This window comes from Arachis ipaensis, chromosome B08 (genome assembly GCF_000816755.2).
Source record: "Arachis ipaensis cultivar K30076 chromosome B08, Araip1.1, whole genome shotgun sequence".
NCBI classification, from domain to species: domain Eukaryota; kingdom Viridiplantae; phylum Streptophyta; class Magnoliopsida; order Fabales; family Fabaceae; genus Arachis; species Arachis ipaensis.
Window position 1 is genome coordinate 2,248,486 of NC_029792.2, and position 16,510 is coordinate 2,264,995.

General features: G+C 36.5%; 3 protein-coding genes across 4 annotated transcripts; 1 reads left to right on the top strand and 2 right to left on the bottom strand.

The window, feature by feature from the left end:
- On the top strand, positions 2,028-6,013 carry LOC107610264 (extensin-2-like). The gene has a single exon (XM_016312334.2). It carries the CDS (start codon positions 2,286-2,288, stop codon positions 5,718-5,720), a length of 3,435 nt encoding a protein of 1,144 aa, XP_016167820.1. The 5' UTR covers positions 2,028-2,285; the 3' UTR covers positions 5,721-6,013.
- Positions 6,377-9,656, bottom strand: LOC107610263 (xanthine dehydrogenase 1; the record flags this gene model as incomplete). The annotated part of the gene is given in 8 exon segments (XM_016312333.2): positions 6,377-6,771; positions 6,941-7,114; positions 7,307-7,543; positions 7,877-8,011; positions 8,221-8,382; positions 8,569-8,790; positions 8,899-9,183; positions 9,417-9,656. Coding segments are annotated over 8 exon segments (1,698 nt in total), but the record flags the coding sequence as incomplete, so codon positions are not given.
- On the bottom strand, positions 10,916-15,218 carry LOC107613324 (1-acyl-sn-glycerol-3-phosphate acyltransferase 3-like). 2 transcript variants are annotated; one of them, XM_016315271.2, is made up of 11 exons: positions 15,054-15,218; positions 14,469-14,591; positions 14,203-14,242; positions 14,011-14,084; positions 13,712-13,771; positions 13,048-13,125; positions 12,800-12,958; positions 12,461-12,586; positions 12,240-12,332; positions 11,991-12,077; positions 10,916-11,334 (listed from the first exon to the last, which is right to left on the bottom strand). In XM_016315271.2, the coding sequence occupies exons 1-11, from the start codon at positions 15,132-15,134 to the stop codon at positions 11,116-11,118; spliced, it is 1,140 nt and encodes a 379-aa protein (XP_016170757.1). In that variant the 5' UTR covers positions 15,135-15,218; the 3' UTR covers positions 10,916-11,115. The 2 variants fall into 2 exon arrangements, with proteins under 2 accessions (XP_016170757.1, XP_020964224.1); XM_021108565.1 differs by having other exon boundaries at positions 11,216-11,395; positions 11,970-12,077.

Below are 16,510 nucleotides of genomic sequence, written 5' to 3' on the forward strand. Positions count from 1 at the left end.
TAATTTTTTATTTAGTTTTAAATTTTTACCGCTTATCTTTTTAATCTATATTTTCATTTCTCTTCTTTCAAATATTTATTACATATAATTTTGAGAGAATACTAATGTTATAATTAAAAGTTAGAATCAAAATTTAATTGTTTTTAAAAAATTAATTTTGAGTTAATTTTATAACTATCAGTATAATTTTTTATGTTAATATCTAATTATATATTGAGTCCTGTTAGGGAGCCAATGATTTATTTATACAATATGTACAATGGGCTATATGAGTTACAAAATGAACATCACTCATAATATTTAAAATAACGGGTTAATACTCAAATTAGTCCCTGAAAGATCACCCGATCTTCATTTTCGTCCCCGAATGTTTTTTTTAATCAAATTAATCCCCGAAAGATTTAAATGGAAACCACGTTCGTCCTTCCGTTAGGTCACTGACGTCGCCGTTAGAAACTGCTGACGTGGAGTGTGACTTGGCTGCCCACCCCAACCAAACGACGCCGTTTGGTCACTCCAGCGTGTCGCAATGAAACGCTTGCGTTTTGAGGGGATAGTGAAACGTTTTTCACTGTGTCTTTGGTGTTTAACCTCAGTTGTTCTTCTTCAAAGTAAGCTTGAGTCTCTGTTTCTCTGCCCCCTAAGCAAGCAACAGGAAGACGAAGAAGACTGCCCCATTGAACGCAACCGTTGGAGTCGGCGTGGAGCATTGTTGGTGCGTCTGCTCTGGAGCCCAGTGGGAAACCTGAAGGAAAGAACAGAGTGTTGTTTCTGCGTTCGAAGAAAGAGGTAACCTTTTTTGTATGTTGCCAAAATCCTCTGGTAAAAGTGTGTAAAACCGTAGTTTCCGCATTATTTGATTGAGTGATCGTTAACAATCTGTTAGTGAATAGGGTCTAGGGTTTTATTCCAGGGTTGGGTTTATGAACGGGTGAATGCGTAAATTAGGAAAGAGTCTGTATTTTTGGCTTAGGAAAAGTGTTAAGTATGGCTTGTGTTAATGGAGTAATGGTTAGTGGTTTAGGGTCTGTGTTGGTGATGATTTAGTGTTTTTCATGTTCCTTGTTAATTTTTGTATAGGGTTTGGCGATCCTTGCACTTCTAAGATGGAGGGTCCTCCGATGACGTTCATTTTTCATCATGGTGGAAGCTTTAGAAATGATGAGAAAGGAAGTAGAATATACGAACCAGATAATACGGAAGTGTTGGTGGGGGTGGATGGGGATACGTTGGATGTATTTTTTGTTAAAGGATACTATAAGCAACTGGGATATGCTTCCATTTAAATCTTTCGGGGATTAATTTGATTAAAAAAAACATTCGGGGACGAAAATGAAGATCGGGTGATCTTTCAGGGACTAATTTGAGTATTAACCCTTAAAATAACCATCTGGTACTAGGGATAATAAACATCTCATGTCATAAAACCATTCATCCCAAAAACTTAAGTTGATTTTGGAATTCTAACACTAATTGTTATATCTCTAATACTCCCTAAACCTCCATTGTGCGCATTGTATAAATATTTCATTGGCTCCCCATACTTTCCTTATATTTTTATATGCACACGGAGAAAAAATATTATTTTTAAATAGCAAGTATAAAAATTAATTATTTTTATTTTTGCAACAAACTTAACAGTTAACACCTAATTAAATGTAAAAGTATACACGTTAAATTGTTTTAAATTTTAGATAACAAATATTAAAATTAATTATTAATAAAAAATTAAATTTTTTTATATAAAAATAATAACTAAAAATCTTATTATTTAATTTTTTTTATCTACAGATATCTTGGTCTTCTTAGCCAAAAACTTTTGTCAACCTACAATTTTTTTTTTTTGTAAAAATAGTTTGATTTTATAACTTTTTTGTGCAATGCATAATTTATACTATAGAACAAAATGGACTATAACTTTAAAAAAATTATATTCCCATTATTATGGGTAAAAATACTAGTTTATAATAAATTTGATCCGATCTAACAATGCCGTTGACATCTCCATAATATAGTCATTGACTTTAATTTGTTCATATAGCCCACAATCGTCGGAAATATAAAATGCCTTTAAATATTAAAAACACATGGTAATATATATTTTAAGTCTTGAATTCCAGACTGTTGATGCATTTACAAAAGGAATGGTCTCATGCATGATTGAAGGGCAACACTATATAAAGGGTAGCAAGAATGCAAACTTTGTGAACCAAGCATAGATCATTAGGGTCTCTAGGAAAAGAGAGTACTAATAAAGATCTGAGCTACACAAGAAACCATATATTATGGGAACCTTCTCAGGGTCGAGGCACTGGCCTCGACTCATCTACTTAGTGGCATTTTGCCTACTTGCAATTAGTGTCATTGCTAAGCCTGATGATGAAGATCATGATAAGAAACCTTACCCTCATGAAAAACCTAAAAAAGATCATGAATTACCTCCAAAGCATGAAGAACATCCACCCCATGATCATAAACCACATCCACATGAACATAAATCTCCACCACCTCCACCTTATGGTTACGAATCACCGCCTCCACCAATCTATTCTCCACCACCTCCATATGTTTATAAATCTCCTCCTCCACCAGTTCATTCTCCGCTTCCTCCAGTGCATTCACCTCCACCACCATATATCTACAAGTCTCCTCCACCATCAAATCACTCACCGCCTCCACCGTATATTTATAAATCACCTCCTCCTCTGATTCACTCACCTCCTCCACCAGTCCAATCCCCGCCCCCACCATATGTTTATAAATCTCCACCTCCTCCAGTTCATTCTTCGCCTCCACCAGTTCATTCACCGCCTCCACCGTACATTTACAAATCACCTCCTCCTCCTGTTCACTCACCTTCTCCACCAGTCTACTCTCCGCCCCCACCATATGTTTATAAATCTCCACCTCCTCCAGTTCACTCACCACCTCCACCGTACGTTTACAAATCACCTCCTCCTCCTGTTCACTCGCCTCCTCCACCAGTCCACTCTCCGCCTCCACCATATGTTTATAAATCTCCACCTCCTCCAGTTCACTCACCGCCTCCACCGTACGTTTACAAATCACCTCCTCCTCCTGTTCACTCACCTCCTCCACCATATCTGTATAAATCTCCACCTCCTCCAGTTCACTCTCCGCCTCCACCAGTTCATTCACCGCCTCCACCGTACGTTTACAAATCACCTCCTCCTCCTGTTCACTCACCTCCTCCACCAGTCCACTCTCCGCCTCCACCATATGTTTACAAATCACCTCCTCCTCCAGTTCACTCACCGCCTCCACCGTACATTTACAAATCACCTCCTCCTCCAGTTCACTCACCGCCTCCACCGTACATTTACAAATCACCTCCTCCTCCAGTTCACTCACCGCCTCCACCGTACATTTACAAATCACCTCCTCCTCCAGTTCACTCACCGCCTCCACCGTACATTTACAAATCACCTCCTCCTCCAGTTCACTCACCGCCTCCACCGTACATTTACAAATCACCTCCTCCTCCAGTTCACTCACCGCCTCCACCGTACATTTACAAATCACCTCCTCCTCCAGTTCACTCACCGCCTCCACCGTATGTTTACAAATCACCTCCTCCTCCTGTTCACTCACCTCCTCCACCAGTCCACTCTCCGCCCCCACCATATGTTTATAAATCTCCACCTCCTCCAGTTCACTCACCGCCTCCACCGTACGTTTATAAATCACCTCCTCCTCCTGTTCACTCGCCTCCTCCACCATATCTGTATAAATCTCCACCTCCTCCAGTTCACTCTCCGCCTCCACCAGTTCACTCACCGCCTCCACCATACGTTTACAAATCACCTCCTCCACCAGTCCACTCTCCGTCCCCACCATATGTTTATAAATCTCCACCTCCTCCAGTTCACTCACCGCCTCCACCGTACGTTTACAAATCACCTCCTCCACCAGTCCACTCTCCGCCCCCACCATATGTTTATAAATCTCCACCTCCTCCAGTTCACTCACCGCCTCCACCGTACGTTTACAAATCACCTCCTCCTCCTGTTCACTCACCTCCTCCACCATATTTGTATAAATCTCCACCTCCTCCAGTTCACTCTCCGCCTCCACCAGTTCACTCACCGCCTCCACCGTACGTTTACAAATCACCTCCTCCACCAGTCCACTCTCCGCCCCCACCATATGTTTATAAATCTCCACCTCCTCCAGTTCACTCACCGCCTCCACCGTATGTTTACAAATCACCTCCTCCTCCTGTTCACTCACCTCCTCCACCAGTCCACTCTCCGCCCCCACCATATGCTTATAAATCTCCACCTCCTCCAGTTCACTCACCGCCTCCACCATATGTGTATAAATCTCCACCTCCTCCAGTTCACTCTCCGCCTCCACCAGTTCACTCACCGCCTCCACCGTACGTTTACAAGTCACCTCCTCCTCCTGTTCACTCACCTCCTCCACCAGTCCACTCTCCGCCTCCACCATATATTTATAAATCTCCACCTCCACCAGTTCACTCTCCGCCTCCACCGTATGTTTACAAATCACCTCCTCCACCAGTCCACTCACCGCCTCCACCGTACGTTTACAAATCGCCTCCTCCTCCTGTTCACTCACCTCCTCCACCTGTCCACTCTCCGCCACCACCATATGTTTATAAATCTCCACCTCCTCCAGTTCACTCTCCGCCTCCACCAGTTCACTCACCACCTCCACCGTACGTTTACAAATCACCTCCTCCTCCAGTTCACTCACCCCCTCCACCAGTCCACTCCCCACCTCCACCGTATGTTTACAAATCACCTCCTCCACCAATTCACTCGCCTCCACCACCATATATCTATAAGTCTCCTCCTCCACCTGTTCACTCACCGCCTCCACCGTATGTTTACAAATCTCCTCCTCCACCAATCCACTCTCCACCCCCTCCATATGTCTATAAATCTCCTCCCCCACCAGTTCATTCTCCGCCTCCTCCAGTGCATTCACCTCCACCACCATATATTTATAAGTCCCCTCCACCACCAATTCACTCACCACCTCCACCATACGTTTACAAATCACCTCCTCCTCCAATTCACTCACCTCCTCCACCAGTCCATTCCCCACCCCCACCATATATTTATAAATCTCCACCTCCACCAATCCACTCTCCGCCTCCTCCAATCCATTCACCTCCACCACCATATGTTTACAAATCACCTCCTCCTCTGGTTCATTCACCTCCTCCACCAACCCACTCTCCGCCCCCACCATATGTCTATAAATCTCCTCCTCCACCTGTTCACTCTCCGCCACCACCATATACCTATAAGTCTCCCCCTCCTCCTGTCCACTCACCACCTCCACTAGTCCATTCACCCCCACCACCATATATTTACAAGTCTCCTCCTCCATCAGTTCACTCACCGCCTCCACCATATGTTTACAAATCACCTCCTCCTCCATATCACACACCGTCACCCTTAATTCACTCACCACCACCTCCATATATCTATAAGTCTCCACCACCTCCAGTGCATTCACCACCACCACCATATATTTATAAATCTCCTCCTCCACCTGTCCACTCACCACCTCCACCATATATCTATAAATCCCCACCTCCTCTAGCCCACTCACCTCCACCACCCCACGTATATGTTTATCCGCTGCAGTCACCTCCACCTCCTCATGTTCCCAATCATCCACCATACCTCTATAACTCACCACCACCTCCTCCAAAATACTATTAAGCTTGCTTTTAATTATAAGCTATCTTAAATTGCTTCAGTATTATTATGGCATGCATGTGTTGCGGTTAGGAACTATAACTTCATTAATAACAGGGGTTATACGATCTACACTAAAGGAAATTTTCGTTAAATGTAACCTCCTTATGTATACTTTTTATTCAGAAGTTTGTTCTGCTCTAACAATGTTCAACTATTGTCATTCGCTTGTGTTAAGTATCCATTTACTTATTTACATGATATTCTTATGTAATTTGTGAGGTGCTACTTCGAAATAAATACTTTATTTGACATTATATTTCTTTTGTTAAAGAATTATAAATTGAGTCTAGTCATCCTCTTACATTAATATATGAAATGTTGCGAATTTGGAATATAAAGCTAACCACTCACCTCTCTCCAAAACGATGTCTCAATTTCCTATTTAACAGAGAAAAATGTTAAATAACCAATCTTAGCTAATTGAATCGGCAGTAAACATTAATTAAATCCCACGTGAACATACAAAATTTTTTGGAGTATTATTATTTATAAAGCTTTGTAAAATATAGCATTCTCTAAATTAAGCAACATATGAGAGCCCTTGATGTTATGCCACAATTGATGCATCACAATGTATGTAGCGATAGTTGAGATATACTTTGATTTGAGCCCATGAGTTAACTTTGAAGATCTCAAATGTGAATAATAAGGAGGAAGTGGCATTTATTTAATGTAACAAATTAAGCGTACATATATATATTTCCTGCTCCATTCTTTGTATGTTGACATGCTGTTGAATAAGAAAATGAACAAGCGAATAAGTGCAGTGTCAAACACTAAGTTTAGGATGGAAATCTGAGTTAATAAGTGAGGATGTAATGTCATCTAAACAAGCCATTCGAATTCTCTCAGGAGTTGCTGGATTATCAAGAGGAAACCAATCACCGCATCCCACTTCAAGTCTTGCAGCTCTGATGGCGTCCTTGATGGCGAAGAACACTGCCGATGCTAGGAAAAACGGCGGCTCGCCAACGGCTTTAGATGAGTGGATGGCCTTCACATTTGGATGACCCTACCAGTTACCACACATAACAATGAACATAAGCAACTGTAGAGTTACCTTCAATTTTTTTGTAGCTACTCATATGAAGATGTCTTCAGTAACAGTTAAGATATTGGCACGTATTATGTGTAAAGGCAATATGGGGAACATCATTGAATTTCAGGAATCAAGAACACACCTTTAGAAGTGAGACATTGAATTTCAAAGGAACATCATTGATAGAAGGAATTTTGTAAGCTCCAGGTCCACATGTGTAAAGGCAACCAGGGGGAATCCATTTATGTGCTGCATCTCCCCATTTGAGTTCTTCTAAAGCTAACCAACCCAAACCTTGAATAAAAGCTCCTTCAATCTGCAAAAAGAAATATGATGAACAACATATGTATGTATATAGAATGAAAAACATATCAAATAGGATTTTCATTTTTCAAGAACATAGAAGTCAGGAAGTTGCAAGTGTAAGGAATGTATCTTTAGCAAACATTCTTCTTTATTATGAAAATCAAGTATAGAAATAATAAAACCAACTGCAGAAGACGAGTACCTGACCGACATCTAGTGCCGGGTTTAGAGAGAAACCTAGATCCATAATTATGTTTGCCACTCTAGTGTGAAAATCTCCAGTCAAGGTGTCAATTTCCACCTCAGAAAATGCAGCCCCATAAGTGAAATACCTAAAAGGTTTTCCTTTACCCATCTTCCAATCAAAGCCAATATCAGGTGTAATATAAAATCCATGGGCAGAAAGGTCTATTCGCTCTATATAGCACGCAACAGCTAGCTGAAAACAATAAAAACATAAAAATGTTTAGAAATCTCTCAAGCACAAGCCACCTTGTAACAGTACAATAATTGTTGACAATACCTATACAGAATACATATTTAGAAGGATTCTGAATATTTGTTTGAGAAATTTTAAACAGATTCAATAGGATCTTGTGAAATATTTATTTTGTTTATTAGAAATGTTAAACAGTCTCAATGGTTTATTAATTCCTCATGCACTTTCTAACACCAGCATTGACATAAAATTTATGCAAAAATAAAATTTCCACAAAACACAATGTACTTAATCATTTATTCTGAATGAATTTTGCTGAAGCAAAATCTGTACCTCAGCAAATGAGTTGAAATTGTTCCGTGAAGCAATAGGTTCCATGCGTGCCTTTATCTGCTCACATGCATCTAAAACCGCTGCTCCATACATATCAGAACTCGCAGAAGCTGCTGTTGGAGAAGAATTAGGAACCTGATGTTATAGCAAGCATGAGTAGAATCAGAAACAATACTTCAAGACACAAGAATGAATAATCCAAATGAACTAACAAAAGAACTTCAGGATATTATATTCAACATGTTTATCAACAGAAAGGTTGCAGAAAATCTACATAAGTTTGCCAGGATCTTTAGTTGCTAACCTCTGAAATTAGTTAACCGTCAAATAGAGTAACTTCTTACCTTGTCAGTACTTGTCTCTGATATAAAGACAGAACTTAGGGGGATGTTGAAAGCTGATGCGGCGATCTGAGCAACTTTTGTATGCAAACCTTGCCCCATTTCTACACCCCCATGGGTAACTAAAACAGTTCCATCTGTATAAACATGAACCAGAGCACCTGCCTATAGTAATTAACAACATATTAATTTAATCATCATCACTAATTTGATAGTGCAATTCTATCATAAATAACATAGGAATATAAAAGGAAATAAAAGTTTTGAAGAAAAGCAGTAGAGAACCACAAAAAAGAAAAATTAATAACCAAGAAATCTATAAAGCAGACCATGATTGTAGATGGTAATTACCTGGTTCATAAGCTTTGTTGTAAAGGATATACCAAACTTAGTTGGAACCATAGCAATGCCACGCTTCTTCCAGCGGTTATGACTGTTGAATAAGTCAACTTGTTCACGTGCCTTCACAAAGTCACAGGATAACTTGAGTTCATTCCACAGCTGGTGTAGTGTACAGTACTCAAGTTGCTGGCCATAATGCGAAATATATCCTGCTTGCTGAAAATTAATTTCCTGGAAAGAAACTTATTTAGTAAAATTGACAGTAAAAATCCAACATCAAGTGAGGAAATGAGGAATGCACAAACCTCTTAGAGAATAAACCAAAATCTTGTATCTTACCTTTATCTCTTCTGGGCTCATCTTGAGTTCAGCAGCAATCCTATGAATCCAGTTTTCAGTGATTAGCATGCCTTGCGGACCACCGAATCCACGGAAAGCAGTGTGGCTAGGGAAATTTGTGAAGCAGACCTTTCCAACTATCCTCACATTTGGTATATCATACACATTATCTGAATGAAACATAGCACGTTCAAGGATAGCAAGTGACAGATCCAGTGAATTTCCGCCATTGTTATAAATTTCAAGATCCAATGCGAGTACCCTCCCTTCATTTGTAAATCCGACCTAAATCAGATAATATCTCTAATTGACTATTCAACCACATTAAAATCAGAAGAACCAGTGATCTCTCTCAGAATTTAAGCCAGATAGAAGCAATCAAAAGTACTTAATACAACAGTTCATAGTCATTTTCTGCCTAAAATACATCTTAAAGAGAGAAAAAAAAATTTTACAGCAACATTTTGACATTCAAAGAAGCACACTAGTTTTACCAATGTATTTGATATTAGCAATACCTTGTACTTCCCAAGAAAACTATGGCGTTGCCCAGTTATCATCATGTCAACATCTCGGTCAAGTGTGAGCTTCACAGGCCGATTTAACAGATATGATGGAACTGAAGCTGCAGCAGCAATAAAGGCTGACCTTGTCTCCTTCCCCCCAAATCCACCACCAATTCGCTTTGTTTTGCACACTACCTTTGACATGGGGAGACCAAGAACATGAGAAACATATTTCTGGTGCTTCTGAGGGGCCTGCAATAACCGATGACCAAACCAGAAAATTTATGTTGCAAAGATAATACATAACTACAAGAAGTACTTTTATATAGTTATACTTAAGACTTAAGAGTTTAGTTTAAATTTTCCTTTAGTGTGGGATCACTCAATCAATAATGGGGAAAAGTTTACACATAAGAATATAAATGTAAAAAGATCAAATTAAACTCTTGACAGGGGCATATGGACCAGCAAACCTCTTAACCTGGATTGGATCCGTCCCTAGCAATAACACAATGTTATTTTCACAACTCAGTTGCTTCTTTCAAAGTTCAAGCCATACATTACAGGTAACACAAGTCAACACCATTCACGATACTTAGTTGAAGCTTATTCCCATGAAGATATAGAATACATTTTTGTATTTTAAAATAAAAATTATCAATATAAAAAACTTCCTTTAAAAGTAAACACTTGGATAAGGGAAAAAAGTACTTGTAAATCAGCATTTAGATAGAGACAGAGATGGAGATTGGAAGACTGAGATTCAGTATCATATTTGTTGGTTCTGGTACTAAATTTTTTATTTCTGTTTCTAAAATTTTAGTATTTCAATACCTCCAAAATGTAGGAACACAAGGGACTAGAGATGGAAACTGAAACTTTAATAATATTTTATACCTAAAATATCCTCATTTTAATTAATTAATTCTAATTTTATCCTTTGTACAAATTAAATTAGAGTTTCATTCTTGTTTCAATTTCTGTCTCTTACTTTACACCAAACAGAATACTGATACTTTACACCAAACAGAATACTGAGATTTATTTCAATCTCAGTCTTTCCATCTCTGTCTCTCAATCTCAGTCTTTCCATCTCTATCTCTCCACCAAATGCGTTCAGTGACATTATAATTGATGTGTATATCTTTGCATATTCCAACCATCAACTACATATGATTGATTATATTTATAGAACCATTAAACTTTTGCTCATTTTGGTAAGGTAGATTAGGAAGATGCATGAGGTAAATACTACATTGTTATCCACCTTTCCACTATGCATTGGATTCTTTTAGTTTCGTCTTTTGGATATCAACGTGAGCCAAAAGCATCGTTAAGCCACCACTTATCACTTTCATTGCACACGCACTATGCATGATATATATATATATCCGCACAGAATCATCTTCTTAAACGACACGTCTCAAAGTTGCAATATGAAATTTTCCGTGCTAGAGTAATTAAAAAATAATAAATAAATAAGACTATAGTAAGCCATGCAAACTTCTGGTCATGATGAGAATTTGAAGTTTCAACCTTGGCGGCCAAGTAGACCAAAGAATAGATAAAATTAAATAATAAGAACTAAGCAAAAATTTCTTAAATAAATTACTGCACAAAAAAATGGAAGGAGAAATATGTAATCTACATGCATAATAAGAAAGAATGATATAAACATTAGCTATTGTTGCTGCTGAATCATATTTGTTTATCACTGAAGAAGCTTCTGCCTCAGAGGATCTTGTGTAGGCAAATTCATGCGCGTAGAACGTTCAGATTGAGTTGAATGAATGAGGAGTTCCATAACAAGTGTGACTACTACAAAGAATAGCACTGTGCATAAGATCCCTTCCCACGTGGACAACAGTTTGGTCGACTTGAAGAACTCATAAAGGAGGAACCCAAGGAGACAAGTCCAACAAAGCACAACCTAATAAATCTTCAAATTTAAGTACCAGGATAAAAAGCTATTCAAATATTAAAGGGAGCTACTCAGATAAAAACGCTTAAAACGTCTTTTTTTTTTTAAGATGTTTTTCAATAATTAAAATTTAACATGTATAATCGATTAAATTGTATTATTTTTGTCAAAATTAGACTAGACAAATTGATTTGACCAAAAAAATAGTCAATCAAATCTTGAATTGGTCTAAATTAATATTATCTTTTATAAAAAATGACTATAATATCCTATTATAGAAAATGACTAAAATATTTCTATTATATATATATTAATTTTGAGAATCCTAAATTTTAGTTATTTATTTTTCTATCGTAGGGTTATATATATATATATATATAATAAAAGTATTTTAATCATTTTCTATAATAAGGGTATTATAGTCATTTTTTATAAAAAAATAATATTAATTTAGACCAGTTCAAAATTTGATTCATTATTTTTTCGGTTAAATCAATTTGTCTAGCCTAATTTTGACAAAAATAACATAATTTAATTGACTATATATATTAAATTTTAATTACTGAAAAAACATCTTTAAAAAAAAAGACGTTTTAAGCGTCTTTATTTGAGTGGCTCCCATATCTAAAACATCTTGTATATACTATACAGTTATCTACACTTACAAAAATAGATTTCTTAGACCGACCCAAGTCTTGAAGTTCTGCATCACTGAAAACATCTGTAGTGTTATATCTCTCCAACATAGCATCCTGTATGGTAAATTTACAAAAATATTCATGGTTTTTACCATAGTATACAAGCCTTTAAAGAACACAATGTTTACATGTCATGTTAGAAAACTATATATGTTACTCATGAGTTTTTCATTAGATAAGCTGTTATGCATTACTTGTAATTTGTAATAGTAATACCTTGGATATAAATAGGTCTTTGCACCACTCTGCAATTTCATTAGGTGTATGTGGTAGATCCTCCATTTTGAGTCGTTGTATTTGAAGTTTCACCTGTAAAAATGCAGAGTTTTAACTCTATCTTCTGTCTAATATGTAAAGTTGTGGCATGTTAACAGTAATCACATCTATTAATAGCATGATAGTACAAATGATTAATTTGTCTAGTTTAGTTGTCTTACCGAAGAAGATTGACCTTTAAACAATCTCAACATTGTTGGAGGAGTATCACCTTTTTTAACTGAATAAGTGCAATCATAAACAGCTGGAGTGAAACTCCTAATATTTTCTACTACACAGACAATACCCTGCAGAAAAATATTATCATCAATACAATTAAGATCTCATGTTACCGTTGCCAACTAGTAACATCAGTTATTTAAGTAGTCATCTCCTCATATCATGTTTCTATAAGCTTTTTAAAACATTAAATATGAAATAATGTCTCTTGATAATCGTTTTTTTTTTTATCTAGACTCGCCCTTACAGGAAAATAGATTGTAAAAAATCATAATATTCACCTTAGTACGGGGAATCAAAACATTTTTAGGTATAGGTAAGCCTCTTGAAGCAGCAAATGCTTGAGCTGCTAGAAGCTTATCCGGTGTGAAACGAGTTCCTTCGACGAAAAGAGCCAGCCAAAACGGTAGTGGGGAATTCTCTAGCTGCTTAAGACCTGACTGCAATGCCAGAAGTGATATATATAAGTAAAAATAATTTGCTGATTACATATATATAGAGAGATAGATTAGGAGAATTTTATATGTACACTGAGTGTTCTTTCATCTTTTGCCCATTCTCTTTCTAGAAATATGAAATCACAAAACCACATTGACCAACCTATAACCTGCATAAATAGATGCACCAAATTACTAATCAACTAAGTTCAATTTTCTATCACACATTAACTTAGTAGATCCAATTTATATCAACAGACAACAGGCAATGGCTAAGTCATGATGAAGTCAACTTCCAGAACTGTCAAGCTTTCCTTCATGTAAGAATATATACTGTTAGAATATATTAGGATTAATTAACTTTCATTAGAATTATTTAGCGTATCTGAATATTTATTATATAGGATGTTACATCTTTATTATTTCGATTCTCTTAACACCTATAAATACCCTTTTATATTGTATCATTCTAGACAACTTAAATAGACACAAATACTTTCTCTACTGCTCTCTTTTATTTTTCTAACATATATAAGTGAAGAACCATTTCTAAGGACTGTTAATAGATTGGGTAATTTCTGCATACAGAAGTCTTAAACTAATCATCAAGCAAGAACAACTGCCAAAATAAGAATTAGCATTTAACCATAATGATGACAATGATAACAAGTTCATCAAAAGTATAAACAAAAAAGCCTTAATATAACTCTCTAATAATATAGAGTAACAAATGAAGAGGGAATTACAGAAACTCACAGGAAGGTACTTGAGTTCTTTCTTCATAATGGCTAGAGAGCTGCCAAGGCAACCCGAGCGCTGTCAAAAATCAAGAAAAAAAATTTCAAACGAGCATTGACAAAATGATTCAATTTTTTTGTAACTTTTTGTGCACTCATCATTGTATAGTGATGGAGTAATACTTACCTAATGAGTACAAGGAAAAGGAGACACAAAAACATTTCTACTTTCAGATATATAAAAGAAGAAAACATGTTGAACCAAGAAATACTGCAAAAATAATGTGCTCATGAGCCATTGATTTAGGTAATATCTACCTGAGCTAAGGCGAATCCAATGAGCCAATCAATGTCACTCCTGTGGTTGCACAACAAAAGAGCATTTTCTTTACCTAAATTTTTTTCTCAGATGATAATGCAGAGTTGTGAGAACTACATTTTCAGCAGAATGCAAAGAGTACATAATTACTATTTATAAGAACTTATCCAACAAAGTTGCTGTCAACCTACCCATTAATTGACGAGATTCGGAATCCATGTGCAGTTCAATCTTCAAATAAGAAAATTCATCTAGTTAGATTGTAGTGTGGATAATATAAAAATAATTTGAGTAGTACTTTATGAGAAAATACAACCCCTTATTGTATATTTTTTGTGTAACTTTAAGCATTGTAAGTAAAATTGAGTGGTAATAGATGTTCTTAAAGGATGTTGTAGAGTAAGCTACATGCATTAATATTGGTGAAAGTTTTTAGAATAAGATAATAAGCAAACACCTTAATGGCTCCCCACCAATCAATGAGAAATATGAGCTCCAACCATAGTGATTGAGTAAGCACATTGTTTATTCTTCTGAATAAATTTCTTGATATTGGGCGAAAAAGGATAAAGACGACAATCTGCGAAAATGGATATTTACTACGATATATCAAATGAACTAATAAAACATAAAACTAAAAATGACAATTTGAAAATTAAATTCAAAATAAATCAGGAATGATGTGAAGTATACAGTTATTCAGTTAATATGAAACATTCCAGAACAACAGAAAATGTGCCTTGTAAGAAGCTTTCTAAGAAAAAAGAAACCAGATCTACGTCTACAACTTCCATTTCTAACATAATCATGCATAGTTGCTTCTGTACATGATCCTCTTCCTTGCATTCAAAATAACGATCTTCAAATTTAAACCATATATAAATGTAGTTGCATAATATCATTCTGCCATGCAACATTGATGAAGTAACAATTACAATGTGCATAAACGCAAAATGAAAAAATACAAGAATCAATTAATCCATTCAAAAAAGCGAAAGGATATATAACAACGTGATTTGCAGATTGGATCTTAATTAGTTACCTGAATTGCGTTAACAATAAGGCCTGAGAGAATGAAAAGAGTGCCTGCAGGAAGAATAAAAACTGCTGCTGGGAACGCCATGTTTGCAAGGCAAAAAGATGAGCGGAGAATATGAGAAGAAGAAAACAAATTAGAAAGACAATAAGAGATAAAGAGTGAGAGGGTGGAATTACAGGAGCGGTTAAGTAGCCAGAAATGTCGTTGCTAATAAGATTAATAACAAATTAAGGAAGTAACATGTGCATTAATATAATATTGCTGCCATATTCGACTGACCTTGTAGCTAAGCTAAGGGACTCACGTGAATTTTCTCCTGCATGAAATATATGTTGAGTCTAAAATACATGATATTGAGCATTTTATTAACTTTAGTGTAGCGCCGTGTAGTTGAAGAATCCTAGTTTAATACCAAATTTAGATATAGCAAAAGTTTCTATGATATTAACAAAAGTCGAAGCAATGCCTTTAGGTCTCGCCGAAATTGCCTGTGTTGGGAACCATCGGTAGGCAATAGTTTTAAAGTTAATTGTGATGCAAGCTTGCATATGGATTCAAATTTAGCGGGATTTGAGTGTATTATTAGAGATTCTAAGGGAGATTGGATCTCGAGCTGCTCTAGAAGCATTCTCCCTTGGCCTATAATCAGATGTGAATTATTTGATGCTTGGAGGGGGCTGGTTTTAGCTTGGGATTGCGGTTTGAGGGATATTATATGTGAAACGGATTGCCTTGACATTCTTGCCCATCATGCATGAGCTTACAAGTGGATATTCATCTGAAGTAACAGATTTGGTTCACAAGATTCAGGAGCTTTTATCTCGTCCTTGGCTTGTTCACGTTGAATGGGTGTCCCGAGAAGCAAATAGAGCTGCGGATTGGATGGCTAAATATGGTGCCAAGAGTAACTCTAATTATGTTATTTGGTCTGAGCCTGGTGTTGATCTCCAATGAATCATTTGCTCGGATTTAGGATAGTTTTTGCTTTGTTTCTTTCCTTGTTTAGACACAAAAAAAAAAGTAACTTAATTTTTCCAATCCCTCAACTTGCGAATTCAATTGCATTGTTAGGAGAAATCGAGTATGACTGTCGTAAAATGATTAGTTTAACTTTTTCAAAACATTAAGAATTTTAACTTATCTTTTTAATTATCTTCCTAATTTTTAAATAAAAAAATTTAAATTTTATATTAACATTTTTAAAAAATAATATTTTATTCACTCATTTATTAAGATTCTTAATTATTACTCAGACATGTCAGCTATGTCTGTGCCTAATGTCAATGATCTGCCAGCAATGATAATAAGTAAACTTTTTAGATTACACGTAGAAGTTGAGCACATTTTCTGCTACTATATATAATCGGCTTGTATTTAAATTGCTGTTTATACAAATGAGACTATACAAATGCTATTCTTCAAGTGATTCACTCGTTTACTGGCCCTAAGATCTTGAATCT